Consider the following 26,456-nt stretch of genomic DNA (forward strand, 5'->3'; position numbering starts at 1 on the left):
GGTCAGGTCAGGTAAGGCCCAGCAGGGCTGTTTATCCACCCACAATCCATTTCCCTGGATGACCTTAGACTACAGTGTAGGGCGTGTAGGGGACTAGAACAATTAAAGAGGGAGTCGAGATTCATGAGCTTCGTTGGATTACTCCATTGACCTCACCTGGAGGATACATGAGAGTGGGTGCGCTGTCGCAATGTACAGGTTGCATACTTGGTTGGAATCAGAATTGTCCTCAACTGCGTGGTTCGAGACCGGAAGTTGGTCCCCATCACCCCAGGTTTCATCCCATCGGTAGTGGTCGATTTGCTTGACGACGTCCCACTGCATTCGAAAACCAGGATAGGTTTGCAAGTGTTGGAAATTGCGATCTATCCAATGCGATTCTTACTAAGTAAAGAGTTACTCGGTACACCACAGCTGTATGATGATTGAAGGAGTTTTTCATGAGTACTCGACGGATGATCGCCATTGGTTCGATCGAGCCACTAACGTCATAAGTCAGGATTTATCTGGATCAGAATGTGAACGATGTTGCCGAAGGATCTCCTATTGGTGCCACCGCATGTCTGGCATTGAGATCGTACACCTCGGCCGCCGTTTCAGTCAATCGGAAAAATCGCCTGGATGCGGCGTAGTGGCACAGGGGAGTGGAAGTTAATGTGAAGCCGACAAGCCGTGGCCCGTCAGTCGCGCGAGGTTACGAGAGAGTTTAAGGGGGGGAAAGAACAGTCATTCAGGGGAGGAGGAAAGATGGACGGCCCTGCAAAAACTTGATGGGGGCGCACATACCTCCCGCACTGGAAGGCCCTCATTCCTTCTTAACGAAGGAGTATGTTTAAGTTCTCCCTTCCTTCAGACAATTTTTCAGTCGATGGTTGACATGATCTCATTTGACTTGAATCAATGTGACAAAAGGCCAGATAGACTGATTCCAGAGGTAAGAGAGAACAAAACGAGCATACAAGCTCCGTAGTAAACAAAATAAACATGCAATCTTATCAGAAGATCTCCTATTTACTATGCATACGGTACCTTTTTTTTATTCACCTCAATCAGGTTATTTCGTCTTGATTATGATTATTGAAGGTTGTTTTCTGCCCTTCCTAGGGGTGAACGGCTCACCAGCACCACCAGCACCACCAGCAGAGTAACGGTGGAACGAGCTAAATTGTTCTCGGTGGAGCCTAGCGCCAAGGGTGGATCCACTAGCCCTGGCTTGACTTTGTCCAGCCAATGGAAATCTCGATTGGGGCGGGGCTCCGAGCAACAGCGCCGCTGAGTCATCGAAGGACGCGCAAGCCTTTTACACCTGATTTCTATTCCTGGTCCTTCTCACTTGAGTCTCCTGGAGCCGTTCCCTCTTCGTTGCCAGCTCCATCCATCCCCATAGACGGGCCAACCTCTACTAGCCTGTATCCCTCATTAATTCCCTCTCCCCATCTCTCCACCACCACCGCCTTCCTCCTTCACACAACATCCCCCCTACCTTACTATACTGATCCCCCATTCTTCCTCTTCCCATTGAGTCTGCTTTTACTCTTGTACAATACCCCCATTTGCTTCCTCACATCTCCCCTCCCAATCACACCACATTCTCCCATCTCTCGACTGCGAGCCCTTTCCGACTATCGCTTCGACTCGACCACGCCTCATCGTCTCTCGTTATCCCTATCCTTATCCGAATCTTGTGACTTTCGTTTGAATTCGACACTGACACTGACTGAGACTCCAATCCCATCGCTATCAACGAGTCTTCTTGACTGCAGTCTCGCTTCCTCCTTACCAACCACAGTTTCGTCATCATGGCTACCTTGGCGGAACACCCGGCTGTTGCGCCTTCAACTTATGAACAAGACATTGAATCGTTCCTGAATCTAGACCAACTTGCTTACACTACCGCGGAAACTGCTCGATCAAAGACCGCACTCATCACCCAACCCACTCTGCCCAGTACTGAATTCAACGCAGGCGATGTACGAAGTGCTGGTTTCGCTTCGACAAACCCAACGCCAGTCGCGTTTCAGGCCCCGAGTCACCAGTATGACGAACATAAGCAACAAACCGGTCTGCCCCCGGGCGCTTTAGCTCATGCCATGACATTCAACCACATGAATGGAATGGGATTCGGTGGTGCAAGCCCCAACTACCCGATCAATGGTGATATGTTCGCTGGTGGTCAGATCAAGCGCGAAGATGCTCCGATGGATTTCAACAGTCCCCCGACACGGAACCCTTCCGAAATGGACCTGGAGTCTGACAATATGGGAACCGCCTCGGCCTACTTCCTTTCGCCGAACCCTAACAACAGAAATCAATTCGTGGATCCAACCGCCTTGAGCGGTCATGAGGTTGTTCACGCTGGTCCTTCCACTCAAGTGGGTCGCATGTATCCTGGTATGCACCAGCAGCAAGCTGCCATGGCCAAGGCGGCACAACAACAGAGACATCATGAATTCCTCCGTCAGCAGCAATTCCAGCAGCAACAGCGTCGATTGGATGAGCATATGCATCAGCATGGGGCTCCTCACAGCCAGACTCCTCGTCCACCCAACCCACTGGTAGAGGAGCGGATCTCGCGGCTTTTGCAGCAGATGCGCCAGAATGCCATGGGCTCCCCCGATGATTCGCCGTCTCCTTCATCTCTGCCTCAGATGGCCAAGGCCAAAAAGGACGAGCAGGATATGGATGAAGATGAGCGCCTCCTGGCCAGTGAAGAGGGCAAGAAGCTTAGCAGCAAGGAACGTCGCCAGCTTCGCAATAAGGTTTCCGCTCGTGCCTTCCGTTCTCGCAGAAAGGGTATGTACCAATGACTTGGTTTCTTTTTTTTTTTTTTGGAAGAAAAAAATAGAAGGCTGGTAGCTGATCGAATTCGCAGAATATATTGGTCAACTCGAAAGTGAAGTGGCCGCCAAAACCAATGAAGCTCATGAGCTTCGTCTTCAAAACCGTGCCCTATTCGAGGAGAACGGTCGTCTGACTGACCTCGTTCGCACGCTCCTGTCTTCGCCTCATTTCGGCCAGGTTCTGGACGAACTCAGCGTCGGCGGTGTCCCGATGTCCAACCAAGCGCAACCACAGCAACTTCCTCAACACCAACATCAGCCGCAGCCTCAGCCTCAGCCTCAACAGCAATCAGCACATCCTCAACCGCAACCCCAGCAACAACCACCCACCATGTCACAACCACCTATGCAACAGCCTTCTCAGGTTGGCATGGTCATGGTTCCAAACCAGGGACTTGATGCTTCCGCTATGGGCATGAACAATGCGGGTTGGAACTCGGGCATTGATATGAACTTCGGCAATGCCTCGGTCTTCGCCGTACTGGAGGTCCCTGAGCCCATTATCGACTCTGAGTCTTTATCTGGAAAGTCTTTCACTTTCATGGAGTCTTGCCTTTCCAACAACTCTGGTGCAAAGAGTGAAGCTCCTGTTCTTGAGTCTCTGCCCGTGGACGCTAAGGCGCCCGTCACTGTCGGCGTCGAGAACCCGGATGTCAAGATTGACGAGTCCGATCCCGCTTTTGCCCTATTCCTGGACGCGCCCCGTGCTTCTTCCTCGGATTCTCCCGCGATCTCCTTTGGGAGTATTTCAGAGAAACCGACAGCTACTTTTGAGCTGGTGGTCGAGAACCAGCCTCAGGACTGTGACACTCGGTTTGCTCAATTCTGCCACAGTATGGAGGCCGCCTTTGAACGTGTTTCCTTAATGACTTCTCACCTCTCATGATTCCCCTTTTTGCAACTTGAATTTTACAATTTTGCGTGATGCAAGCCTGCTCGTGGGTTGGCTTTCCGAAATACTCAGGTGTAGACACCGATGTCTCTCTTTCGTCAATGATTTTCTTCTCAAGCTCTCAATCATCTGCTTGGAATGCAGTCGCTTGCACTCAATCTGGGTTTCCTTTACTTCCCATTTTTCCATTTGTTTTCTTTCTTTTTTTTGCCTTCATTACATGCCTCTAGATGCTGGAGGTCTCGAATGCGCTTATGGGGTTATACGGATTGGTCTATTTGGATGCGATTTTTACTAGGGACGGACTTACAGGATGCAAGGTACTGGGTACTGGCGGATAAGGAAACACAAGGCATTCAATACAGAACATATCCAAAAGTTTCTATCAAATATACTGTAAATATGATTGGAAAGAAGTCTGGACTGTCGTCGTTAGAAGTATTTTTATTTGTAGGTACCTGGTGCTACCGTATGTATCGTAACTTAAGTTAGTATATAAGATAAGGTGGTCACTTGGCCAATTAGTTCGATGGAAAGCAGTGCGGGTGGAGCTTTTCCCCGACCCGATCGCCGCGGCAGCTTTTGTGAATTTCTGCTTTGCCTTTCCTCCTTCATCAATCAAGTCATCATAGTCGGACAATCGGCCTACCCCCGGCGTCCTTCTTTAGTTCTGAGACTTCAAGACTGAAGACTATGACTGCCAAAGGTCTGGCGCATGTTCATTAGTATTCATTCTCGCTTTTGTTCCAGAATCAATCACACTGGCTTCACTCCGACTCCTTAGGAGGCCGACCGCCAGCGCTTCCCCACGAGTTGGCTTCACGTCGATATCTCCTCCATCTACCATTCTTCCTTCCATCGTACGCCTCCGGAACACTCGTCACCTATACTACTCCCAACGACTGCACCCGGCCCTTCGATCAAACCTCAGATATAGAAGTCTACTCGAACCAAGGCATCTCCTCCCCGTTCCTCGCCTCGTTGATCCCGGATCCACTCACCAGTACATTTTCTACGAGCACCAAGACAACCCAATCAAAGGCTTCATTTCAGACCCCTCGATAGACAAAATCAATCCCATGAAGTACTACTATCAAGTGGTAACTACGCCGACGGCCGACACCCCGGGCAGCGCGGTCGTTCTCAACTTCCCCGATAAACGCTACCTCTTCGGTCAGGTCGCCGAAGGAACGCAGCGAGCATGCGCGGGAACGTCGGTCAAGTTCGGTCTCATGACCGACATCTTCCTCACGGGCCGGTTGGAGATGAGCAACGTGGGAGGGCTGTTCGGCGTCATCCTCACGCTAGCCGATGGACTGGCCAGCGCAGCAGCCAATTTATCGGAGAAGCAGAAGAAGAAAGAGGCAGACCAGCGGCAGCAGAGGCCGAAGCAGGACTCCGCTGAGGGGAAGGCAGATGGACTGCCTATTTCACAGCCGGGAAGCAAGCGGATCGCGCAGAGAGGGACCCTGACGGTTCACGGCGGGAAAAATCTCACGCACCTGATGGCTACTGCGCGCAAATTCATCTTTCGCCAGGGTCTACCCATGTATATGCAGGAACATGATGGGGACAGCCTGGCTGGACAGCGTGGGGGTCTCCCAGACCCATACGAACAACCGACGTGGTCAGATCAGAATATCAAGGTCTGGGTCATGGCCGTGAGCCCTGAGTCTCATTCTCAGCCTAAGGCCAAGCGCACAAGGAAGCGCAGCCATGAGGAGTTTCGCGAGGAGGACAAAGCGGGGGTCGAGGAGGAGAAGGCTGCGGCGCTAGCCGAACAGGTTATCAGGCAAAATGTGGTGTCGAACATGTTTAATTCGACATGGAAACTGGATGCCTTACATGAGACTAAATTAAAAGACGTGCAGATGCCCGGACTCATGTTTGTCAGGGACCCGGTAACCAAGGATTTGCGACGGTACACCGGCCCGACTCCTGGAGGCCGCACGCCAGTTCCTGACATTACCGTGCTGGTGCGCAAACCTTGGCCTGGTGCCAATGTGGAGAGGATTCCTCCCGTGTCTTGGAACGAAGACGCCATCTCTTACATCGTCCGGAACCACAACATTAGAGGGAAGTTTGACCCTCTCAAGGCTCAGGCTCTGAAGGTCCGTAGAGGCCCGGATTACGCCACGCTGACCAGAGGTGATAGCGTTATCTCAGAGGATGGTCAAATTATCACGCCCGATATGGTTCTTGATGAGGAAAAGGTTGGCAAAGGTGTCGCAATCATAGATTTGCCCTCGCGAGCCTATGTGGAGAACCTGGTCAACCGCCCTGAGTGGGACTCACCTACGGCGGCCTTGAATCTGGAAGCTTTCATCTGGATCCTGGGCCCACGTGTGGGAGATCATCCCAAGCTTCGCGAATTCGTCGCGAAGATGTCGCACTGCACGCATACGGTCTCCAGTCCCGATTACTGTCCCGATTACCTGGCCATGAAAGAGGTTGCCGAGTCGACGGTGCAGATGGCCATGGTCAGGCCCGACAACTATGCCCTGCCTGCCTATGACAATGTGACTGTTCCACAAGTCAGGCTCTTCAATGATCCTCCAACGAAAAAACGTGCCCCCTTGCGACCTCTAGAGCCGGGCCTGATTATCAACATGGAACCCACTTTCGAGATCGATGAATCTGAAATTACTCCTCGTTATGATCCCAGAAACGCGAAGGAAAAGTTGCCGAAGGCCGTCGAGACTCAAATGAAAATAATTTCTGGACAGGAAGAAACTCCCGAGTTCCAGGATAAACTGGCAGCATTCCGAAAGGACCTTCCTGGTGCTGACGTCGAAATCATTACTCTCGGAACTGGGTCATCAGTACCATCCAAGCATCGAAATGTCTCCAGCACGCTCATTCACGCACCAGGCCATGGTTATTACTTACTCGACTGCGGCGAGGGCACTCTTGGGCAGCTCAAGCGCGTCTTTGGAACTAAGGCATTGCGCGAAGTTTTCCAGAATATGCGGATGATTTGGATCAGTCATCTCCACGCTGACCACCACCTTGGTATTGCGAATGTGATCAAGGCCTGGTATCAGGCAAATTATCCCAATGGCGTGCCACGGACTGACGTGATCGAGGAAGACATGTCCAAGATTCTACGGGATAAGCGCCTGTTCGTTGTGTGCGAACAAATGATGACTACTTGGCTCGAGGAATATGCCAGTGTCGAGGATTACGGCTTCCAAAAGGTGACGGCTCTGAGCGCTTTTCCCGAACAGATCCGAAGTGGTATTTACGAGACATCATTTGTTTATCGTCACTGCCGCGCCGACGGTACCTTCCCTGGGCAACGGGAGGCGCAATCCCAACCCAAAACAACCAAGCTTCGATTCCAGGATGATTCGGACCCCCTCTCGGCTCTTCTCCGTGAAGCCATCGGCCTTTCCGACATCCTACCGTCCCGAGTTTCACACTGCCGTGGATCCATGGCTGTGACCCTTGTGTACCCCGATGGCTTCAAGCTCTCCTTCTCCGGCGACTGCCGTCCCTCCGAGAACTTTGCAGCTACAGGCCGCGGCTCGACGGTTCTCATCCACGAAGCCACTTTTCAAAACGACATGGCGGGGAGCGCGATAGCTAAGAAACACTCCACGTACGCCGAAGCCTTGGAAGTCGCGCGTCAGATGCAAGCCCGGGCCCTCCTCCTCACCCACTTCAGCCAACGCTACCAGGGAACTGTCACAATGAACAACGGCCAGTCTTCGCAGAAGGCCCAGGATGAAGCAGGTTCGGACAGCTCTGCCAGCTTGCGAACCAAGGACGTCCCTGATGATGAGGAAGGGCTGGCTGAGGAGAGCAGCCCCCAGCTCGAGGGCTCGAACGAAGACGCCGGCGGTGTGATCATTGCCAAGCCCAGCACCCAGTACAACGGGCCCTACGTCAACGCCTTTGACTACATGCGCCTCCGTGTCGGAGATTTCCCCGTCCTCCAAGCTTATGTACCGGCCATGGAGATGCTGTTTGCGATCCTGGAGAGAGCTGCAGCAGAATCTGCGGAGAAGGCTCAGCAGCAGAAGGCGGCAAAGAAAGAGAATTCGAAGTTGAAGGCGGCAAAGAAAGAGAATTCGAAGTTGAAGGCGGCTAACAAGAAGACTCAAGAGACCGAGAAGACCGGAAAGGCTGGAATGTTTAGAAACTTTAAGCTAATTGGAGATTGGAGTGCCAACCGTTCCCGCAAGGCTTCCGCCTCCGCGGCTGATGAGATGGATGTGGTCACACAAGCTGAAAAGCCTGGAAAGGCCGGAACATCTGGAGAGGCTGGAAAGAACGGAAAGGATGGGAAAGCTGAAGGAATCGAAGGAGTTGAGATGGCTGCCGACCGTTCCCGCAAGGCTTCCGTCTCCTCGGCTGATGAGATGGATGTCGTTGCAGAAGCTGGAACAGCTCAGGAAGATGGAAACCCTAGAATTATTAGAAGAGTTGGGATAAGAGTTGAGGAGGCTGTCAACCGTGCTCTCACGGCTTCAGCCTCCTCAGCCGACAAGACGGAGATTGATGTCAGCATTGAAAAGGCCGAACGCGCCGCTGCAAAGGCTCAATTGGCTCAAGAGGGCGCCAGGGCTCATAGAATTGCCGCCGAACGCGCTGCCCAAGCTTCCATCGCCGCAGCCGAAAAGGTAGAGCTAGATGTGCATAGCAGCATTGAAAGAGCTGAAGCGGCTGCTGACAAGGCTGAAGATGCTGGGAAGGCCGCTAGGGCTGCCAAAGATGCTGCCGACCGCGCTGCCCAAGCTTTTGCCTCCTCGCCTGACGAGATAGAGATGGTTGTGGATGCCAGCAATGAACGAGCTGAAAGGGCCGCTGAACGAGCTGAAATGAGTGCCAGCAGAGCCGCAAGGGCTGAGAAGCGCGCTGCCAGACACGCTGCCGGAGCTTCCTCCCTCCCAACCGACGAGTCCGATGAGGATCGCAACGCCAAAAGAGCTCTCCGGGCTGAAAAGCGCGCTGCCAGACGCGCTGCCAGAGCCTCCGCCTCCGCCTCGTCGGCCGACGAGATGGAAGTGGACTCGGAAGCAGGAAAAGCCAGAAGATCTCGCAGCCCTAGAAGAGCTACTGCCAAACGTGCCGGCAAGACTTCCGCCTCCTCCGCTGATGAGATGGAGGTGGACCCCGAAGCGGGAAAAGCTAGAAGATCCACCAGCCCTAGAAGAGCTCCTTTCAAACGTGCGGGCAAGGCTTCCGCCTCCTCAGCCTTCGAGATAGACAAGGACGCCAAAAAGCCCCGGGCGCGTTCGAGGTCGAAGTCGCGTGCTAGTGGGGGTGAGAGCGAGTGAGAGCCATGAGCGGTGTTGTGGGAGGTGCCAATGTCAGTCCTAGGGCTATGGCATCCATCCAGTGCACGAAGAGTGTTTTTTTACAGGTCCGAGGTCGGCTATTCCTTGGGTATGGGTTGAGCTTTCGAAGGGGCGAGATTAGCAGTTATGCTTATAGATACCAGGTCTCGTTGGAGGTGTACTGTACATAGTTCACCTGTATGTAGTATTGTAAATTGAGTAGACAAAAAAGTTCGGGATTGTTTTCAATTGATTACGCATGAGCTTTAGTCGCCCTCTTTTCTTCCTCTCGGTTGACAACCTCTTATTGCACAACTCCTAGTTTCCCCGATAAGAGCATGCACGTAGGGAAGTTCTTGAAGCTTTACCAAAAAATCATTAATTCATACCCTCCGGGACCAAATTCTTCCCCAATCCTATATAAGACACACTCGAGCGTCTTTGGAGGACCCCGTCCCTCTATCGCTATCTCCAACCATACCTGGTCAATCAATAAATATAAGCAAAATTCCTTCATGTACACAACTACCTCCACTACCATTAAAACTCTACATGACCCACCAAGAACGGGTTTTCCTTTCAGTTTTGCGTTTTGGTCTCTCAAACCCCAGCGGGAACCTTCTCGCGGTCATCCTTGCCGAACAGCCCCTCCCCGAGGTTCTGCATGCACTCCTCGCCCCAGTTCTGCGGCGTGAACTTGTCAACGATCTCCTTGAAGGCATCCAGCGTGCAGAAGGTCTCGTCGCCGGGGAGGTGGTTCTCGGGCTTGGCGGCGCAGCCGGGGACGCGGACGATGCGGTCGTTGTAGCGGATGCGGACGTAGTGGGTGCGGAGGGATTGGCGGGCGGAGTCGGGGAGGGCGGCGAGGGGGACGCGGTCGGTTTCCGTTTGGGACTTTGTAGAGGAGGAGGGGAGGAGGGAGAGGAGGGAGGAGGTTCCGCTCTCACTGGCGTTGGTGGTGGTGGTGTCGTTGTCGGAGGCTTTGGAGAAGAGTTCGATGGCCACGGAGGAAGTGAAGGGGGGCCATTTGCTGTTTCCGAAGGCGCCGACACTGCTCAGGATAGCGGCCAGGGTGGTGTCATGGCAGCCGCTCATGGCGAACTTGATGGCTTGGCTTTGGCGGTGGTTGGTGGCGGCCTCGCTGCGCCAACCCCCAGGGGCGACGGCCGTGCTGACCATGCGGTCGACGACGTCTCCCATCAGCGCGCCGATGCCCAGCTTGCGGTACTCCACGCTGTCGGTGTAGCCGGAGTACCACTCGTCCACGGCGATGCGGTCCATGTACTCGCGGGCTTTGGTGTCGTAGAACTCCTTGGGGAGGCGGGTGGCGGGCCCGTGGGCGTCAGTGGCATTGACGGTGTCCATGATGCCGGAGAGGCGCGGGTGGGAGTCCACGGCCACGCGGGGGGAGGTGTCGGGCATCCATTTGGACCAGAGCTTGTTCAGGTACTCCATTTCGTCGGTTTCGTTCCCTGTTGGTGTCTAGGGTGAGTGATCGACGGGCAACGAAACGGTATAGGAAGAAGAGTGTTACGTACATCGGAGTGCGGCCCTATCCGCGAATAGTCGGGAGAGTTGTCTAAAGCGACGGCAGTTGCCCTCGTTGGGGAACAGTGTCTCTTCCGATACGGATCGTCCTACGATCACAGGGGGCGGAAAGTCCTGGGTGCGGGCATTGGGGGGATATAGGCCCCAGAAGGCTTGTTGAAGGGACTCGAGCGCACGGGGAATGGGTGTCGCACGGAGGTACATGTCCTCAGTGTCAGATTTGATCTTGGGCAAGAAGCCGAGCTGGTCGACGTAGAGATGGCGGAGGCGCTGGCCCAGTGCATAGGTTGTCTCGCGTCCTTTGTCGGTCAATTCGCCGTGTAGACTGTTCCAGACGGTCAGCAGAGCTTTCCCAACCCTAATTCCGATCTCACTTACCAGATACCGTCCACCTCACCCGATGCGCCGACTGCAGCGACGGTTTCATCCTTGCTGCCGAAGGACTCGTGTTTCCGACGCCATTGGAATCCGTTCCAGGTTGTGAGGTCCTTATTGCTCGCGGCCATCTGGAGCATCTGGCGCGCGACGGTGCAGTACGACCAATCTATACAAAGATGGACAGAGATCGTCAATTGAATTGTTCCTACAAGAGGTACTGTTTCCAGGAGGTCGACGTACATGGGGCGAGTCCTGCGTTTTGGAATCGCGAAGACACGGGTGTTCGTTCACCTGTACGTTAATTAGTGAATTGCCTGATCGAGTACATATCCAACGGTAATTCCTTACCATGACGAAGGAACTGTCGCTCGTTATTAGTCTCCCGACGCTGTCTGAGGCATTGCTTGGGTGCCACTCACTACTTGGACCAGTTGAAGCTTTAAGTCGCTGGGGTAGAGGCGCTCCAACTCCTCCTGGGAGTAAGGCTCGCGAGGTTTCAGGGTAGTCATGACGAGTTACTAGACAGCACTGATGTGCCCGACTCAGCTCGCAAACTCGCAAACTCAATGGGAATGATGAGCAATGCGAGGGAGAATAAAGGGAATGAAAGCAGCTGCAGATGCAGTGGATCGTCCAGCCTCGGCGAGTTGGCCGAGGCGGTGATGACGCATGAAGGCGGCCGGATCCGCCCCGACCAATAAAGCTGCCGCCATGTGTTGTGTTGAAACAAACATCACAAACAGCCAACGGGCTAACTTAGAACGGTTAAGGCGGCAACAAAGGCGGTATGAGATACGGAAGGCGGAAGCAATGGGCAAGAACCCAAGAATGAGTGAGGTGAAGTTGTGCTGCCGGGCTTATCGATGCAACCCACCGCCGGTGTCTCTTTGCCATTGCTCGCTCCTGCTCGGCATTAACCCATCTGCTTCACCTCGCTGATATTACCGCTGCTGCTCTGAGCATCCAGAGCATTTGTTCGAGTAGATTCCCCGAGAACACGAGGTGCTATACTTGCTAAGACTCATCTAAGACTACACACGCGACACTCGTTGCATCCCAAGCACAGCACAGCCCGCTTATACTATCCGCTGCCGGATGGTGGATTCAACTGACCTCTCCGCTGTGACCTCCTCTTGCCTTCTTCTATTCTACTGAACCATTGCGCCAATCATGGCTATCATCAACTGTTGAAATATCGCTTTTCTTTTGCATATATCACTTTCGACGTGTTCAGTCCACACATTATAGTCTCTGTCGTCACCTGACCAGCTGCAAGTCCGAATTCAGGTTTATTGGCTGTACACGCGCACTTGGACTCGGTAGATGCATGGATTGCCCCGATCTCATCTTCTCACCTGCGACAGACATAAGTAAATACTTGGCTGATTTATCTACCGCTTCTCCGCCTTGGCTGTCGACTCAATTGTGGTGGGTTTAGATCGACACTCCTTTCCTCGCTTGATGTACAATATTTGACCTGGAAGTTGGTCTAACTATCTATACAGTAATCCATCCCATTAATCAGCCATCGATAACGGCTGCTGCAGTATGGAGGTACGAGCTCTCTTTTCAAGCTTTCTCTCTACCCTGTCTCGAAGTATCATCCCTGGCTAGACTTCGTGCTTCACGATTGGTTCATGTTCTCCTGTGACATTTCAAAGCCCTACGCATGTGTGGGTCAGCACATAGCTGAGTAGTCTTGGAGAGAATCTTGACTGCTCGGAGTGCTGTCTTGCTGTGTGACTGTCAGATGGAAGCACGTGACCTGCGCAATTCCAGATGGCATCTAATGTGACCGTGGTGTGGTGGCTTAATAGTATGGTTTAAGGCCATTGCTATCTCCTTTGCATCCTTGGCTTGCGGTTTTTATGGCTCTTGTCTGGCTCAGAGACGTCTTCGCATCATGTTTTCATATAAATCGTCTTGAATCATCCGGCTGATACCATCTGTTGCAGGGTACTAGCCAATTCTTGCCTGAACAGGTCCAGGCCAAGAATGGCCAGCTTTCAACAAGTAAACCGCAAGATGCTAAGCCTCGTCTGATGCTAATGGGTCTCCGTCGGTGGGTGCCAGTTCTCTGTAGATTATCATAGCCACGAACCCTAATTCTCTCCAGGAGCGGCAAATCTTCCATTGCAAGCGTTGTGTTCCACAAGATGCCGCCTAATGAAACGCTCTTCCTTGAGTCGACCACTCGGATACAAAAAGATTCGATCCAGTAAGCGACTAATTGGGTGCATACTCTGATTCCGCTGACACGCTCACAAGCTCCTTCATGGATTTCCAGGTCTGGGACTTTCCAGGTCAGCTCGAGTATCTGGAGCCATCTTTCGACCTCGAGAATATTTTCGGGAGTCTGGGGGCACTTGTTTGGGTCATTGATGCTCAGGATGACTACCTGGACTCCGTTGCACGTCTCAACCGCACCATCTTGACCGTGCAGCAGTACTATCCCAACATCAATATTGAAGTCTTCATCCACAAAGTGGACGGACTTTCTGACGAGTACCGCACAGACACCTTCCAAGACATTGTACAGCTGATCTCTGACGAGCTAAGCGATGCCGGATATGAAAATGCTCCGGTTCACTACTACCTAACCTCTATCTACGACTATTCTGTCTTTGAGGCTTTCAGTAAAGTCATTCAGAAGCTCATTCCCAATCTTTCGACTCTGGAGAACTTGATCAACACGCTCGCCAACAACTGTGGCTTCGAGAAGACTTACCTGTTCGATGTCTTGAGCAAGATCTATATCGCATCCGACACTCGTCCCGTTGATATGTCATGCTACGAGATGTGCTCGGATTACATCGATGTGATTGTGGATATCTCCGAGCTGTATTCCTGGGACCATCCGGATCGCAAAGCCAAGGGTGAGCAAAATCAAGAAGCTGAGAGCCATGTGGTACTGCATGATGAAACAATGATACATTTGATGGAGATGAACAAGTATGTTACCCAAATCCTTGACAAGAAATAAGGTGGTGGTTACTAACATCTGCTAGATACTTGTGCCTGGTTTCGGTGATTCGCAATCCAGAGTCCAAGAGCAAAAAGGGTCTTATTGATATGAACTGCCGGACCTTCCAAGAAGCCCTCAACGATGTGTTTTCTCGCAGCTGGGAGCAGGAGCAGGAGCAGGAGCAAGTGTAAGCAGATTTTTGGGATTGGGGCTGTGTTTGAAACGGGATCATGACCATAGCCGATTTGTATGTATCTATGTTATGTCGTCTATACCTTACTCTGCTTCAAGCTTCTGTGGGATGACTCAGCTTGTGTAGAGTTGTTTTAGTGAAGTGAACCTCCGGTAGTGATCGCTATGGGCATTCAAGCATAGGCACGACTGGTAGCCCAATTAGAAACAAATATGTACCAGAAACATCCTTCCGAGGGGGTCGAAAGCTGAAGGCAATTAAGATTAGAACCACTTTTGCCGGTACCCGGCCTCATATATGTTTCCGAATACGATGGGCACGCCGGCGGGCTTACGCCAGGTATTCCTCTTTGCGGACATGCGATGACTGATACATTCCTTCCAGTAAAACCTGGCCCTTTTAAAATGCATTATTAATGGGCATAAAAGTAAGTAGTGAACGGAGTGGTACTGGCAATTTCCCCAGTCACACCATTGGCGGGGTGGAAACAAACCCAAACGGCGAGTGCGGAAAACCTCCCGCCAAACTGGAAACCACCTGTCATAAAATCATAAGATAAAAAGTGGCTCTTTCCTTTCGACATCCTACTATCGCCACACCCGATTTCTTGTATGATCGACCTCTCTCTTCAGGGACAGAGTTTCAATGGCATCGGGTCAATAAATCACCTTTCCCATCCAGTACACCTACCTAAAACAGAACCTCCGGCGAAGACCGACCACCACAGCCACGATGTCCGAAGTCCGCCAACGCCAGAAACCCAACAATAATAAGAGCACCACCAAAGCCGGGAGCAACAACAGCAGCAACAAGAAACCCTCCAGCAGCAGCAAAAATGCCCGTGGCATCAGCATCCTCGACATCATCCGCGTGCTGGCCACGCTGGTGATCGCCTCATGCGGTCTGTCCTACTACATGACCTCCTCGGAATCCCTCCTCTGGGGCTACCGCCCATGGTTTACACGACTCCCCGTGCTCATGCGCTTCTTGGTGCGTATCCCCCTCCCACCCGCTTAACCTCTTCTTCCCCTTCTACCTCTATCATCCCGAATACTGACAGCAGAGAAACAGCAAGGCCCCCTCACCCTAACCCCCGCCCAACTGGCCCTCTACAACGGCACCGACCCGACCCTGCCCCTGTACCTCAGCGTGAACGGCACCGTCTTCGACGTCAGCGCCAACCCGCTCGTCTACGGACCCGGCGGCCACTATAACTTCTTCGTGGGCCGGGACGCCACCCGCGCCTTCGTGACGGGCTGCTTCCAGGAGGACCTGACCTCGGACCTGACGGGCGTCGAGGAGATGTTCATGCCCATCGACGACCCCGCCGAGCTGGCCGCCCTCCCCTCCGGGGAGCGGAAGAAGCGCCACGAGCAGGATGTCCGCTACGCCCGGGGCCGCATCGACCGCGCCGTCGCGCACTGGCAGGGGTTCTTCCGGAATCATAAGCGGTATTTCGAGGTGGGGAGGGTGGTGGGGTTGGAGGAGGTGGCTGCATCCAACAATAAGGAGGGTGGTGCTACGAGGGAGTTGTGCAAGGCGGCGAGGCAGCAGAGGCCGACAAGGAAGCAGGTGCTTGAGGCGCAGGCTGCAGGGAAGAGGTGATTTCGGTTGGGTCGTATAAGTTGATGTAGTAGGGAGTATTGCCGTCATTCTAGGTTGTGTATGTGTAATCGAGAATATTGGTGGTCGTGTCGTGCAGTCGCTAAAGTAGTTGCCGATACGTGCCCTACGCATATTCAATCCTGACCCAACGCATTTCACCCTACGACCAGAGAACAGATATTTGGAACAGATCATTTTTTGGTTGTTTTTGATTTCGAAATTGATCTTCAAGTAGTCAGTATTACCTGACGACTATGCAAATCACTTTCCCCATCGAGAGCCAATCACAATGTCTTGTTTCGTCCACACAAAGATTTTCATTTCTTCAAATCCGCTTTGATAGAGTTGATATCATTTCGTAGTACACACACACTTTGAAAAGTAAAAACAGGACGCGCGAGGAATTCATTTCATAGCGTCAAGACATTTACTCGGCGGTGACGGCGCGGGCTAGAACAAAGAAAGTAGCCGTCAGCATTTACCCTCACAAAGACTGCCAAATGAAGAAACCCAGGGTGGAACATACTGTAGACGGTCATCTTGGAGTGGCTGACAACCTTCTTGATCTGGCCCTTCTCCTCGAGGTCAGCAAGGCACTGGCGAGCCAAGCTGCCGTTGATCTTGAGACGGTCGACCAGGGTGGCAACAGTGATCAGACGGTAGGACTGGACATCCTTGTTGAGGCGCTCGGCGACCTGCTTCTCAAGGACGACGGCGTGCTGGGCCTTGTCCTTAACTATAGTCCGAAGGAAAATGAAGTCAGTTTTCTTGTGCTCGAGTCAAAAGACGGTTTGCGTTGTGCGTGATGCTGCATCCTTCTCATCGTCGTTCCGGCGACCTCACTGTCGTCGAAAGCCTTTCTTTTCTTTCCCTTCTTCATGTCGAATCTAGGCGACCGGCGACCATTCTTTTCCATCGGATCGGAGAGAGGAGAGATGTGCTTGAGGAACGGGGGAGAGATGATGATAGCGTACCCTTGCCCTTGGACCACTTCTTTCTGGTAGGAGCCTGGTGAAAAGAGTATTAGTATTTCATCTTTGACTATGATGTCGCAGAGGTTCCTACGACTCGATATACCAAGTCGCAGGCGCGCAGTCCAACTCACCATTTTGACGATCTGATGTAGCTGTTCGACGGAGGAGAGCTGCACAACAGAGCGAACGGTCGGAAACTTGAGTGCCCAAGTGCGAAATTCGAGTGGGGAATGACTCAGCGTCACGTGGGCTCTAACCCTAAACCCTGGACGGGCGGCCGCCGCCCTCGGTTAGCTGCGATGACCAGGGGAGCCGCTGCCATTGGCTGCGGGAAGACTGGCTCTGGCCTCATCTACTATCTAGATTGTTCTTGGCAGTATGATGGTGTAGATCAACCACTTCTATATTATGGCAGGATGGTCTGGGTTTTAGATGTCTGGTTTATATATCGCTCGCTTTTCCACTGCTAGCCAAGCTGGAAACACCAAGTCATAACTACTAGTCCCAAAGACCACGCGCGCAATTAGACGTTCCGTATGATAACGATTAGATACTAACTATACAATGCTTATACTAGAACACGTCAAGTTTGACCCCTTTCCAAAAGTCGCTCAGTCGCTCAGAAAGCCGAACACAGTTTCGTAAAGCATAGATCATCACGCCATAAGTCCGAATGTCCATCCATCCGGATCAGCGGCTCGCCGACGGACCAGAGCCGCTCGAGGCGAGCTTGTCGCGGATTGTATTAAGGACATGAAACTGTGGCTCTTCATCAACCCCTTCAATGTAGCCAAGCACATAGTCCTCCGGTGTACCGAACCAAAACCTTGAGTCCTCATCTTCATCTATCGCCATCCATCTCGCATCGTACCTGCCGGTCTCAGTTCGAGGGATAGGTATGCGAACTGTGAGAGGCTGACTATAGGGTGACCAGTAGCGGACGGCAGAGTATCCGGGATTCGCAGTGGTGATGAGTAATTGTGACTTGGTAGGATGCCATACCACTTGCCTGACGTTGTGTTCGTGGACCAGAGCAGACAGCAGGACCGGCGTGGACTCCAAGTCCCAGATCCAGACAATGTTTGGCCGTGTTTGGTCGACAGTGCTGAGAAGCGCGCCACTAGCACTGAACGCCATAATCATTACACCACGGGGCGGGCCAGAGACTTCCGCGTTGGCACCAAACGCCGAAGAGCTCGACGCCTCAGCATACTCTAGCGTTCCGTCTTCAGTCGGTCGCTCTCTCCAGATACTGGGCGAGTTCTGTTCAACCTGGAAGACGTGCGAAAGAGTCGTAGAGCAGGAAAACTGGCTTGGTCAGCATGCCGATCCAGGTAGATGACCACAAGGTAAGCCTTACAGTTGTACTTTTCAAAAGATCCACAGATCCATCCACCTTCCCGACAGCCAGAACCTCAGAGACCCCGCGTGCACTTGAAACCGGACTCCACTCGATACTTCGAACACCCAAATCAAAAGAGGTGTCCGATCCTGGTAGGCCCGTATACGTTCGGAAAAGCTGCCCGTCGGCCGTGAAGATGAGGACTCTCGTGCCCGCACTTGCAGCATCCCACACGGCGATCCACCTCCCATCCGGACTCCACTTCAGACCCTGAGCATCCACCGTCGGCAAATTTGCCCGGCTGATCAGCTCGTACGACTCGAACTCGTGAATCGTCAGGAGGTCAGCAGCATCTGGCTTGAGGAGGACCGCCAGCTGCCTCGTTTTCGGTCGGTACCCGAAACCATTGGTAGTCGAGAACTTGGGCGCTTTGATGATCTGGCTGCGGCCGGTGTCCAGCCCAAAAATGGTGATCTTAGTGTTCCACGCGTGGAAGTAGATGATTTCATTCTCGTCGCCGCCGAAGTCGATGTAGGTGGCTCCGGGCTCGATGCTCTCGATCTCCGCGTGCAGCTGCAACGAATTCAACCGCCAGACGGAGACACGGGTGTCACTGGCACACAGCAGGCGTCTCTCCGGGAGACTCACCCCCCCGTAGGAATGTGTGCTTGATGGCAAGACAGGCTTGGAGCGGGAGAATTTGAGGGATTTCGAGGCATTCTCTTTGAGCCTCACAACTTGCACTTCCTTGAAATCTGAGGAAGTGGGGTTGAGATGGACCGCCAATTCTCTGCCATTCAGCTGTGCCACATAGTCACCATCCTCAGAGAATGCGATGGAAGGGGATACTATATCAATCAGTATAAAGTGGTTGCCGGGGTTTATGTCTCAACTTACCACCCGCCCCTGTGGCGTCCATTGTTGATAATCCGTAAATTAGTAGAGTCTGAAAGCTTTGAAGCAGGGTGCAGATATCTGGGGACTTGAATTGACTCTCTAGACCCTGGGCATACTACAATCTGCCTACCTTAGCTCTTCGCGCTCGATACTGCCGAAGTTTCTTTGATAAACATATCGAAGGTTTCTCCCTAAACATAAACCCACTCGCGGAAAAGCGCTAAAGCCTCGTTATTGGATTATGTAAGCTCTAGCATCGTTGCATTGCTTTAGGCATGACTGACACATTCACACAAGAGCAAGAAGTGTAACAAAGTTCAGTTGCTAGGCAGGTTCCTGACCACCTTGCTCAACATTGTCCGAGAAGTAAGGAAGCCTATTTTGACGATGTAATCATGCAGGTCGCCTAAAAAGTGATACGTCAATTTGGTTCATGTCGCTGGATAAGATAAGAGGATCAACCTTGTTCCGCCCCGAGATAAATTATCGGTGGAAAAAAGATGCCCGCCATCCGCTCTTGTACCCCAGGTCTCGCTATCTCGCCTCGATTGTATGCGTCTCACTTACGACTGAAGTGTGATCCACTATATACATCCGAGCCTGCTACTGTTCAATCCTCAAAATAAAGCTCCTACGACTTCTTCCCCCTTGGCTGGGGCGAAACCTCTTTACAACGCTGCGTCCCACCCCGCTGACAATGGCAACTTCCGAGACGGCGCCCGCGCCGCAGAACAGCGCCGCCGACCAAAATGCGCCAACCACCCTCACATCCGAACCGAAGACGAAGCTTCTCGGACGGGACTTTTACAAGAGCATCGGCAGTCCGAAGTACATCATTGCGCCCATGGTAGACCGGTCTGAATTCGTAAGCCCTCCCTAACCCCCCCCCCCCCGGCCTCGCCCGCACCTTGACGGCAAATTTTGCCATAATCGAAAGCTAACATGGTTGGTGCAAGGCATGGCGCATGCTCACCAGGTCCTTCTTGCCCCCAGAGGAGCAGAAGCAAATCCTCGCCTACTCTCCCATGTACCACGCCCGCCTCTTCCGCGAACAGCCCAACGTGCGCGCGCAGCACTTCCACCCGACCCGCGCCGCCGCCGGCAAGGAGGGCGACGAGTCCCTCTTCCTCGACGGCAACCCGGCCATCGACCGACCGCTCTTCGTGCAGTTCTGCGCCAACGACCCGGATGACTTCCTCGAGGCGGCCCGCCATGTGGCGCCGTACTGCGACGCGGTGGATTTGAACCTCGGATGTCCCCAGGGCATCGCGAAGCGCGGACACTACGGAGCGTTCCTCCAGGAGGATTGGGACCTGATCTACAAGCTGATCAACCGCCTGCACACCGAGCTCCCCATCCCGGTCACCGCCAAGTTCCGCATCCAGGAGACCAAGGAGAAGACGCTGGAGTATGCGAAGATGATCCTGTCCGCCGGCGCGAGCATCATCGCCGTGCACGGCCGACGCCGGGAGCAGAAGGGCCACAATACGGGCGTGGCGGACTGGAGCTACATCCGCTACCTGCGCGACAACCTGCCCCCGGAGACGGTCATCTTCGCCAACGGCAACAATCTGAATTACGACGATCTGGACCGCTGTCTGGAAGCCACCGGGGCGGATGCCGTGATGAGCGCCGAGGGTAACCTGTCCGATCCGTCAATCTTCAGCAAGCCGCCTCCCGTCGGCAGTGAAGGCAGGGATTACTGGCGCGGCCGGGACGGGAAGGGCGGATATCGCATCGACGCCATGCTGCGTCGGTATCTGGATGTGCTCTACAAGTACGTCCTGGAGCAACCGGTCCCTGAGCGGAAGCCGCTGTATCTACCGTCCGACCCCGTGGAGGAAGAACTCGCGCAGGATTTGGAGGCCGAGGAAGAGGATGGCCCACCCAAGAAGAAGCAGAAGCGCGAGAAGGGCAAGCGGGCGGCCTCCCCCAGTCTGGGAGTGATGCAGGGCCACCTCTTCCAGCTCCTCCGTCCCATGGTCTCCGTACACACCGACGTCCGCGACGCTCTGGCCAGATCGCGCCCCGGCGACATGGCCGCGTTCGAGCATGTCCTGACGCTCGTCGAGAAGGCCGTCAAGAAGGGCCTCCAGGAATACGAGGAGTTTCCCGAGCGCTTCGAGCGGTCCCCCGACGAGAAGCTGACGGGGTCCAAGGCGACGATCGCGGAATACGGCCGGCCCTTCTGGGTCTGCCAACCGCATATCCGGCCCTTGCCGGAGGAGGCCGTCGAGCTTGGAGCTCTTACCGCCAAGGGATCTGTGACCACCAAGAAGAAGCAGCAGCCCAACGGCACGACGGACGGAGCAGTCGAGGCGCCAGCCACCCCGGTTGCCGAGGGATCTGCCACTCCTTCTGGAGACTCGAAAACGGTGTCAGCCATGGCTACGCCCGATCCCCTGGTGAGCGGTTGAGAAATGAATTGACGTGATCTTGTTGTTTTCCGGAGTACTGGGGGGAAGTCATAGCATTTATACCCATCTCGGGCATAGCTTATTGTTGTTTCTACATTGCTTTGTTTAGATCGTTTAGACCTCGTCGATAGACCAGAGTATATAAAGAGTTCTGTTCGCTAATTTCTCTACAACAGAAGGATATCAAACAAATCAGGTATCTCGCATCACAAACCTACAACCCGTAAGCGCAACAAACAAACCGTACCTCAACCCCCAAACTCCATCCTTACCCAACAAAAAACCCACCTAAAAGTCCATAACAAGCTGCGGCGCCAACTTCTCGAGATCCTCAACCTACCCAACCCATTAGCGCACACCCTTACCAAACCCCCCAGAGCAACAATGAATGGGCAGAACAAGGGAAGGGTTGACAAACCTCCAAAAACCCATCCCCCACACTGGCCCCCTCGCCGACGGCCTCGCGGCGCTCGAACGCGGCCCGCGCCAGCGCCTCCCGCACAAACACATCCACATACTTGGCGACGACCGTGTTGGCGTCCTTGGCCATCTTGGTCTTCGGGTGCTGGAAGTGGTGGTGCAGCAGCCGCGTCAGCAGCTTGGCGGGGATGACGGGCTCGCGCGTGACGATGTCCTCGGCGGGATCGGTGGTGTGCGTGATCTCTGCGAGGATGTAGTCCGGTTCCGGGGAGGGGGAGGGGGAGGCGGGGGTTTCGTTGTTGTTGTTGTTTTTGCTGGAAGGAGATTGGGAGGCGGAAGCGGAAGCGGATGGCGCGGGGGAGGTTGAGTTTGAGTTTGAGCGAGAGGGGGATGTTCTTCGCCGTTTGGGCCGTGGGTTGTTGGGGGTTTGCTCTTCTGCGTCGTCCGAGGCGGACGGTTCGTTGTCTGTGTCGGAGGGGGGAGGGGGGGGGAGGGTGGGTTTGTTTTTGGATTTGGTGGTGGTGGGTTGCCGGGCTTTGGAGGAGGGTGCTGTGGTTGTGGTGTTCTTTCGTGTTGGGTTGGGTTTGGTGGACGATGAGGATGCTGTGGTGGTGGCTTTGGATCTGGGCTTGGATGATGATGCTGAAGCTGACGCGGCTGCTGCTGCTGCTGTTGGTGCGGATGAAGAGGCCCGGCTTGGGGGTTTGAACGGCAGTCTGCGCCGTTTCTGTGTGGGCTGTCGCTCGGGGGGCATTTTGTTGTCGGTGTAGAAGTAGAAGTAGCGCTGGCTGAGCTTTGTTTGCTCGTCGGGTTATTCTTCCCCAAGGTGAGTCGTGTTGGTAGTGGTGGTTGAGATGCGGAGATGGCGTCGCGAAACACGTGCATCGCGGAACTAAACGCGAGATCATGTGATATAATCATGATCACTATCACTTCCATCATAATGGCAGGCTTTACTGAATGTTGATTTTTAGATATTTGAAAATGGTCATGCTCTTCAGAGTTGCATTAGGAGTCTCAGAATTTGTCTTCGTAAAGTGCATTTCTCAGCTGATTCGTTTCTAGCAAGATTCTGCCTTCAAGATACATATTTCCTTTTGCGGTTGTTTACTACGATACACATCCAATTGCGCAGGGGCATTTGCTTTGCGTAATAATTCTATGACTTCACAGCATGCTTTCAGTGCGATTACCAAGATTAAACACCCAGCGGGTGTTTGATTCGAGCTACGAGGTTCCCAACAAAGCAATAATTGCAGAATTAAGTCATTGCATATCAACATAGTTCGAGAAAATTAGAACAACTTCTCAGAAACTACCATTAAGAACACCAGCCAGCCCATCAGTAAGAAACATGCAAATGCAGCGACTAAGTATCCTCGTGACAAAGTATGGTCCCATGCCGACGCAGGATCCTTCGAATCCACACCCTCCATCCTGCTGTCAGCCAAGCGACCAAGCTAGGACCCAGTATCACGTCTCCCATCGATGGCCGCAAAGAAACACCCCAAGAAGCACGCCATCACGGCTGAGGCTGTCTGACAACAGTGACCTCCAGCCCGGATCTCACCAGAATATCTCTCGAATGAGCCCAATCCACTTCGAACAATCCCGAGTTGAACTGACACGACCAGAGCCGCCCCAAATTGATCCCCTCGTCACGGAGTTCATCGAGCTGTTTCTTCAGATCTGCGACCGCAAGCTCGGTGTTTCCGAGCAGAATGTCGACTGGCGAGAGGGCTCTTCCATGGTTGAAGGACGTGAAAAGGCAGATGATCCAGTGCTGATGCCCGCCGCTGGGCTCGTAGTCGCCGTGCTGGGGCGGGATGATGAGCGCAGTGCCTTCGGGCAAGCGGAGTCGGCGCGGACCTGTCTCGCCTGTGACGACCACTTCTGTGTTGAGCGTATTGTAGTCTTGACAGTGGGTACGGTAGGCGATATAAGCATTAGGATACTGGAGATGATGGAATCATGTCAGTGGTTTGGCCAGAATGAGATGGCAGGCTGGAGAGCATACTTTGTCTCGGAACTTTCTAGCAATCCCATTGCCTCAATGGCCTTGACAGTTGCAAGCGTCTAGGATTCGTCAGGATCAGATACTCTAGTCCGACGAGCACAACTTACGGATCAGTGCCGCTCCATCGGGGGCATCGAATAGATTGCCTTCTATCTCCAGGATACGTCCTTGGCCATATTCCGGCTCCATTCTGCGTAGTTGGATCCTTGGAATGCAAGAATGAGTGGGATTATTAACTGAAATTTGTAGAACAAGGCTGGTAGTGAAAGGAAGGTTATTGAGAGTTAAGGAAGAATGAGCTAAAGGAGAGGAAGAAACGGTTTTGATATTGGACCCCACTCGGTGCAGCAGAACTACAAACAAAAAGGAAAGACAGCCAAACCAAGACAGAACCACAAGCAAATCACAGCATCAATTCGAACATTAATCCAGACAAAGACTCAATCCAACGACCGGATTCACTGCTGGTAATTACCGTTATCCACCGGTTCAGGTTGACCTGCATCCTCACCTCGGACTGCCGAAGAAAGAGAGCTTCTCGCCTTAGTGGTTGACCTGGACCTGGACTTTAACTTGAGTTTCTTCCCCTCCTTAGAAGCCTCGCTTCCGTGAGACTGATCCTCGGCCATGGATGCTGGCGACTTCCTATCACTGAAATTCCACGAGGATGTTGTCGCCACAGAGATCGGAGCACTCTGTGTGCTACCGGATTTCAACTTTCGGCTCACGGTCCGAGAAATAGTTCGAAAAATCCCCGTGCCACGCTCCAGATTTGCCAATTGGCCCATCACAGTCACTCCGTTGGTTGCAAGGTTCTCTTCTGGCATCGGAATGTATAAGATGACTCCGCGGTTCGGCGCTATGTTTAGAATCTTCTGGAGCTCCATCTGAATCAGGATGGTACTTCGGAGATTCATTATAGGCGCTATGAGAAACGGCAATGCGAACACCTTCATCAGGTACGCCGGCGTATTTGAGTTCCCAAAGTAAACACAAGCACCTTGCTGAATCGTGGTCATAATGAAGACCTCGGGCTTTTCAAGAATCTGTGCCATCCTTGTTGAGATCGTCGACGCCAGCGTGTCATCGTCCTTGACCTGAGATTGACATCAGTGTCCAGTCCAGATCCAACTGATCCTAAACTAGCAACAGGGACCAGTTGAATGCTTACCCGGGTATTGATCTTGACCTCAACGACGGTCACAGCTTCGTGAGTAATCTGAGTTCTCGGGGAGGTCACCAGACCCCTGATATTGAACATCTCCTCGAAATATTGACTTTTGGGACGCAACACAGACTCTCCCTCAATACTCTTGCGTTCGAGATGAGTAGGCTTCACATCAGCAGGCACACCTGGCTTGATGGGGTACATCGCATGCTCATCGTCGTCCTTCTCCTCGAGAAACATGGACGGCCTCACAGGTGCCCTATCCAGTTTATTCTTCTGCTTCAATGTCGCCTCGGAGATGGTCCTCGCACCGAGTGCTTGGAATGCCATGGGCGATTGGAGCACAGGAACTGTTGGGGAGATACTCGAAGAGGACGTAGAGGGACCGCTATGTCTCTTGCGGAAGGAGAACTCGAATCGGCGACGTCTTGGAGTCATTGTGCTGCAGGGTAGATAATCAGCCCAGGTTAACCGACAAACTTCCTTGAGTCTGACTATTGATGGATGACCTTGCACCAGTACGCAAGAGTACAAGGGAGGTTGAATCTGACTGAGTAACTTCAATCCAGATACTCTACGATAAACCCGGGTTACTCGTCCTGGTATGGAAGGAGCTATGAACTGTACGCGAAGAGGGAAGGTGGCTTCCTACGCCGACTTTGGGATATCTTCTTGTACGCCAACAAGCCAGCGCCCGAACATCAAAAGTACGTCCTCTCGAAAGTTGTTCCATTCAACTAAGAAAGCCCAGATAGTCAAAGGCCGAGTTCCCACTACAGAAGACCTTGTCAATCCTCCTCCTTCGATCCCATACAATCTCTTCATCCGACCGGCGTTTGATATGGAGGATACGATGTTGGGGGATGAACTCGTCGTGTGTCGTCTCTCGCTTCCACGTGTTGAAGCTGGCTTCAAGGCGTCCCTCGAATCGGTCCTCATATACAATCACGAAATCATCACTATCGTAGTCCGGGTCCCATATTATGCGATTGATGACATCTTTGACTTGGGGCTTCAGTATCAAATCTGCCCATCGGATGATGGAATTGGATCAAATGACGTACCTGCAGCAGGTCGTAATCGATTCTCCACCGTCGCGGGTCTCGTGGGGATATGGCGGGCATGGATGGGCTTCTCTTGAAGGATGAGGGTTGCGACTCTCTCTGGAGAGCTTCGTCGTGATGAGGAACTTCTTTCCATTGTAGTGTACACAGTAGGAAGGACTTGTGAGACTTGCTCGGGGGCTTGGAGAGCCATGATTATCGGCATATGTGTATAGCTTCTAAGGACAAAAGAGGTTTGTATCAGAGTGATGATTTTATTGGTACGGTTACAGTAGCGGAAGCTGGATTTTAATAATGAAGTAGGGATGTTGATGGCGATGGGGATCTAAATCCTGTCTAGGCAGCCTTCAGGCGGCATACAAATCTCACGTTAGCTGGAGCGGACCGTCACCAGTGAAGGACGGAGTTAGTGATACGCCATGTATTAGGGCCGCAAATTCACGGGACTGATTCA

At 53.0% G+C, this 26,456-nt stretch overlaps 12 protein-coding genes across 12 annotated transcripts; 5 read left to right on the top strand and 7 right to left on the bottom strand.

Annotated features, from left to right (window-relative positions):
* Nucleotides 1-1,489: 1,489 nt before the first annotated feature.
* Nucleotides 1,490-4,110, top strand: BO72DRAFT_447115 (bZIP transcription factor). The gene is made up of 2 exons (XM_040944455.1): nt 1,490-2,793; nt 2,873-4,110. The coding sequence occupies exons 1-2, from the start codon at nt 1,800-1,802 to the stop codon at nt 3,724-3,726; spliced, it is 1,848 nt and encodes a 615-aa protein (XP_040802454.1). The 5' UTR covers nt 1,490-1,799; the 3' UTR covers nt 3,727-4,110.
* A 249-nt stretch (nt 4,111-4,359) lies between these two features.
* BO72DRAFT_447116 (ribonuclease Z) lies at nt 4,360-9,249 on the top strand. Its single transcript, XM_040944456.1, has one exon. The coding sequence runs from the start codon at nt 4,812-4,814 to the stop codon at nt 9,012-9,014; it is 4,203 nt and encodes a 1,400-aa protein (XP_040802455.1). The 5' UTR covers nt 4,360-4,811; the 3' UTR covers nt 9,015-9,249.
* A 91-nt stretch (nt 9,250-9,340) lies between these two features.
* On the bottom strand, nt 9,341-11,587 carry BO72DRAFT_447117 (putative acid phosphatase). Its single transcript, XM_040944457.1, has 6 exons — nt 11,360-11,587; nt 11,289-11,301; nt 11,181-11,231; nt 10,941-11,106; nt 10,553-10,887; nt 9,341-10,486 (listed from the first exon to the last, which is right to left on the bottom strand). The coding sequence occupies exons 1-6, from the start codon at nt 11,447-11,449 to the stop codon at nt 9,615-9,617; spliced, it is 1,527 nt and encodes a 508-aa protein (XP_040802456.1). The 5' UTR covers nt 11,450-11,587; the 3' UTR covers nt 9,341-9,614.
* A 666-nt stretch (nt 11,588-12,253) lies between these two features.
* Nucleotides 12,254-14,183, top strand: BO72DRAFT_74195 (GTR/RAG family Ras-related GTP-binding protein). Its single transcript, XM_040950664.1, has 6 exons — nt 12,254-12,368; nt 12,446-12,494; nt 12,896-13,002; nt 13,057-13,158; nt 13,209-13,892; nt 13,949-14,183. Exons 2-6 carry the CDS (start codon nt 12,489-12,491, stop codon nt 14,094-14,096), a joined length of 1,047 nt encoding a protein of 348 aa, XP_040802457.1. The 5' UTR covers nt 12,254-12,368; nt 12,446-12,488; the 3' UTR covers nt 14,097-14,183.
* Nucleotides 14,184-14,618: 435 nt separating this feature from the next.
* Nucleotides 14,619-16,008, top strand: BO72DRAFT_401978 (putative heme/steroid binding domain protein). Its single transcript, XM_040942192.1, has 2 exons — nt 14,619-15,088; nt 15,170-16,008. The coding sequence occupies exons 1-2, from the start codon at nt 14,831-14,833 to the stop codon at nt 15,701-15,703; spliced, it is 792 nt and encodes a 263-aa protein (XP_040802458.1). The 5' UTR covers nt 14,619-14,830; the 3' UTR covers nt 15,704-16,008.
* Nucleotides 16,009-16,014: 6 nt separating this feature from the next.
* BO72DRAFT_74240 (40S ribosomal protein eS25) lies at nt 16,015-16,880 on the bottom strand. Its single transcript, XM_040950665.1, has 4 exons — nt 16,809-16,880; nt 16,678-16,711; nt 16,230-16,439; nt 16,015-16,153 (listed from the first exon to the last, which is right to left on the bottom strand). Exons 1-4 carry the CDS (start codon nt 16,809-16,811, stop codon nt 16,131-16,133), a joined length of 270 nt encoding a protein of 89 aa, XP_040802459.1. The 5' UTR covers nt 16,812-16,880; the 3' UTR covers nt 16,015-16,130.
* A 345-nt stretch (nt 16,881-17,225) lies between these two features.
* On the bottom strand, nt 17,226-19,292 carry BO72DRAFT_426903 (YVTN repeat-like/Quino protein amine dehydrogenase). Its single transcript, XM_040942966.1, has 3 exons — nt 18,917-19,292; nt 18,038-18,867; nt 17,226-17,985 (listed from the first exon to the last, which is right to left on the bottom strand). Exons 1-3 carry the CDS (start codon nt 18,936-18,938, stop codon nt 17,368-17,370), a joined length of 1,470 nt encoding a protein of 489 aa, XP_040802460.1. The 5' UTR covers nt 18,939-19,292; the 3' UTR covers nt 17,226-17,367.
* Nucleotides 19,293-19,448: 156 nt separating this feature from the next.
* Nucleotides 19,449-21,480, top strand: BO72DRAFT_526842 (tRNA-dihydrouridine synthase family protein). Its single transcript, XM_040950061.1, has 2 exons — nt 19,449-19,781; nt 19,873-21,480. Exons 1-2 carry the CDS (start codon nt 19,614-19,616, stop codon nt 21,331-21,333), a joined length of 1,629 nt encoding a protein of 542 aa, XP_040802461.1. The 5' UTR covers nt 19,449-19,613; the 3' UTR covers nt 21,334-21,480.
* A 6-nt stretch (nt 21,481-21,486) lies between these two features.
* Nucleotides 21,487-22,589, bottom strand: BO72DRAFT_447122 (CENP-X/MHF2 family protein). Its single transcript, XM_040944458.1, has 2 exons — nt 21,752-22,589; nt 21,487-21,669 (listed from the first exon to the last, which is right to left on the bottom strand). The coding sequence occupies exons 1-2, from the start codon at nt 22,505-22,507 to the stop codon at nt 21,622-21,624; spliced, it is 804 nt and encodes a 267-aa protein (XP_040802462.1). The 5' UTR covers nt 22,508-22,589; the 3' UTR covers nt 21,487-21,621.
* Nucleotides 22,590-23,275: 686 nt separating this feature from the next.
* On the bottom strand, nt 23,276-23,959 carry BO72DRAFT_495190 (uncharacterized protein; the record flags this gene model as incomplete). The annotated part of the gene is made up of 3 exons (XM_040948525.1): nt 23,276-23,707; nt 23,771-23,802; nt 23,878-23,959. The coding sequence occupies 3 exons, from the start codon at nt 23,957-23,959 to the stop codon at nt 23,276-23,278; spliced, it is 546 nt and encodes a 181-aa protein (XP_040802463.1).
* A 269-nt stretch (nt 23,960-24,228) lies between these two features.
* BO72DRAFT_507276 (MIF domain protein) lies at nt 24,229-25,467 on the bottom strand (the record flags this gene model as incomplete). Its single annotated transcript, XM_040949254.1, has 2 exons — nt 24,927-25,467; nt 24,229-24,861 (listed from the first exon to the last, which is right to left on the bottom strand). The coding sequence occupies exons 1-2, from the start codon at nt 25,374-25,376 to the stop codon at nt 24,229-24,231; spliced, it is 1,083 nt and encodes a 360-aa protein (XP_040802464.1). The 5' UTR covers nt 25,377-25,467.
* A 204-nt stretch (nt 25,468-25,671) lies between these two features.
* On the bottom strand, nt 25,672-26,195 carry BO72DRAFT_467733 (DUF504 domain-containing protein; the record flags this gene model as incomplete). Its single annotated transcript, XM_040946855.1, has 2 exons — nt 25,672-25,937; nt 26,003-26,195. 2 exons carry the CDS (start codon nt 26,193-26,195, stop codon nt 25,672-25,674), a joined length of 459 nt encoding a protein of 152 aa, XP_040802465.1.
* Between the last annotated feature and the right edge of the window lie 261 nt (nt 26,196-26,456).

The sequence above is a fragment of the Aspergillus fijiensis genome (genome assembly GCF_003184825.1).
Source record: "Aspergillus fijiensis CBS 313.89 unplaced genomic scaffold BO72scaffold_17, whole genome shotgun sequence".
Classification (NCBI taxonomy): Eukaryota; Fungi; Ascomycota; class Eurotiomycetes; order Eurotiales; family Aspergillaceae; genus Aspergillus; species Aspergillus fijiensis.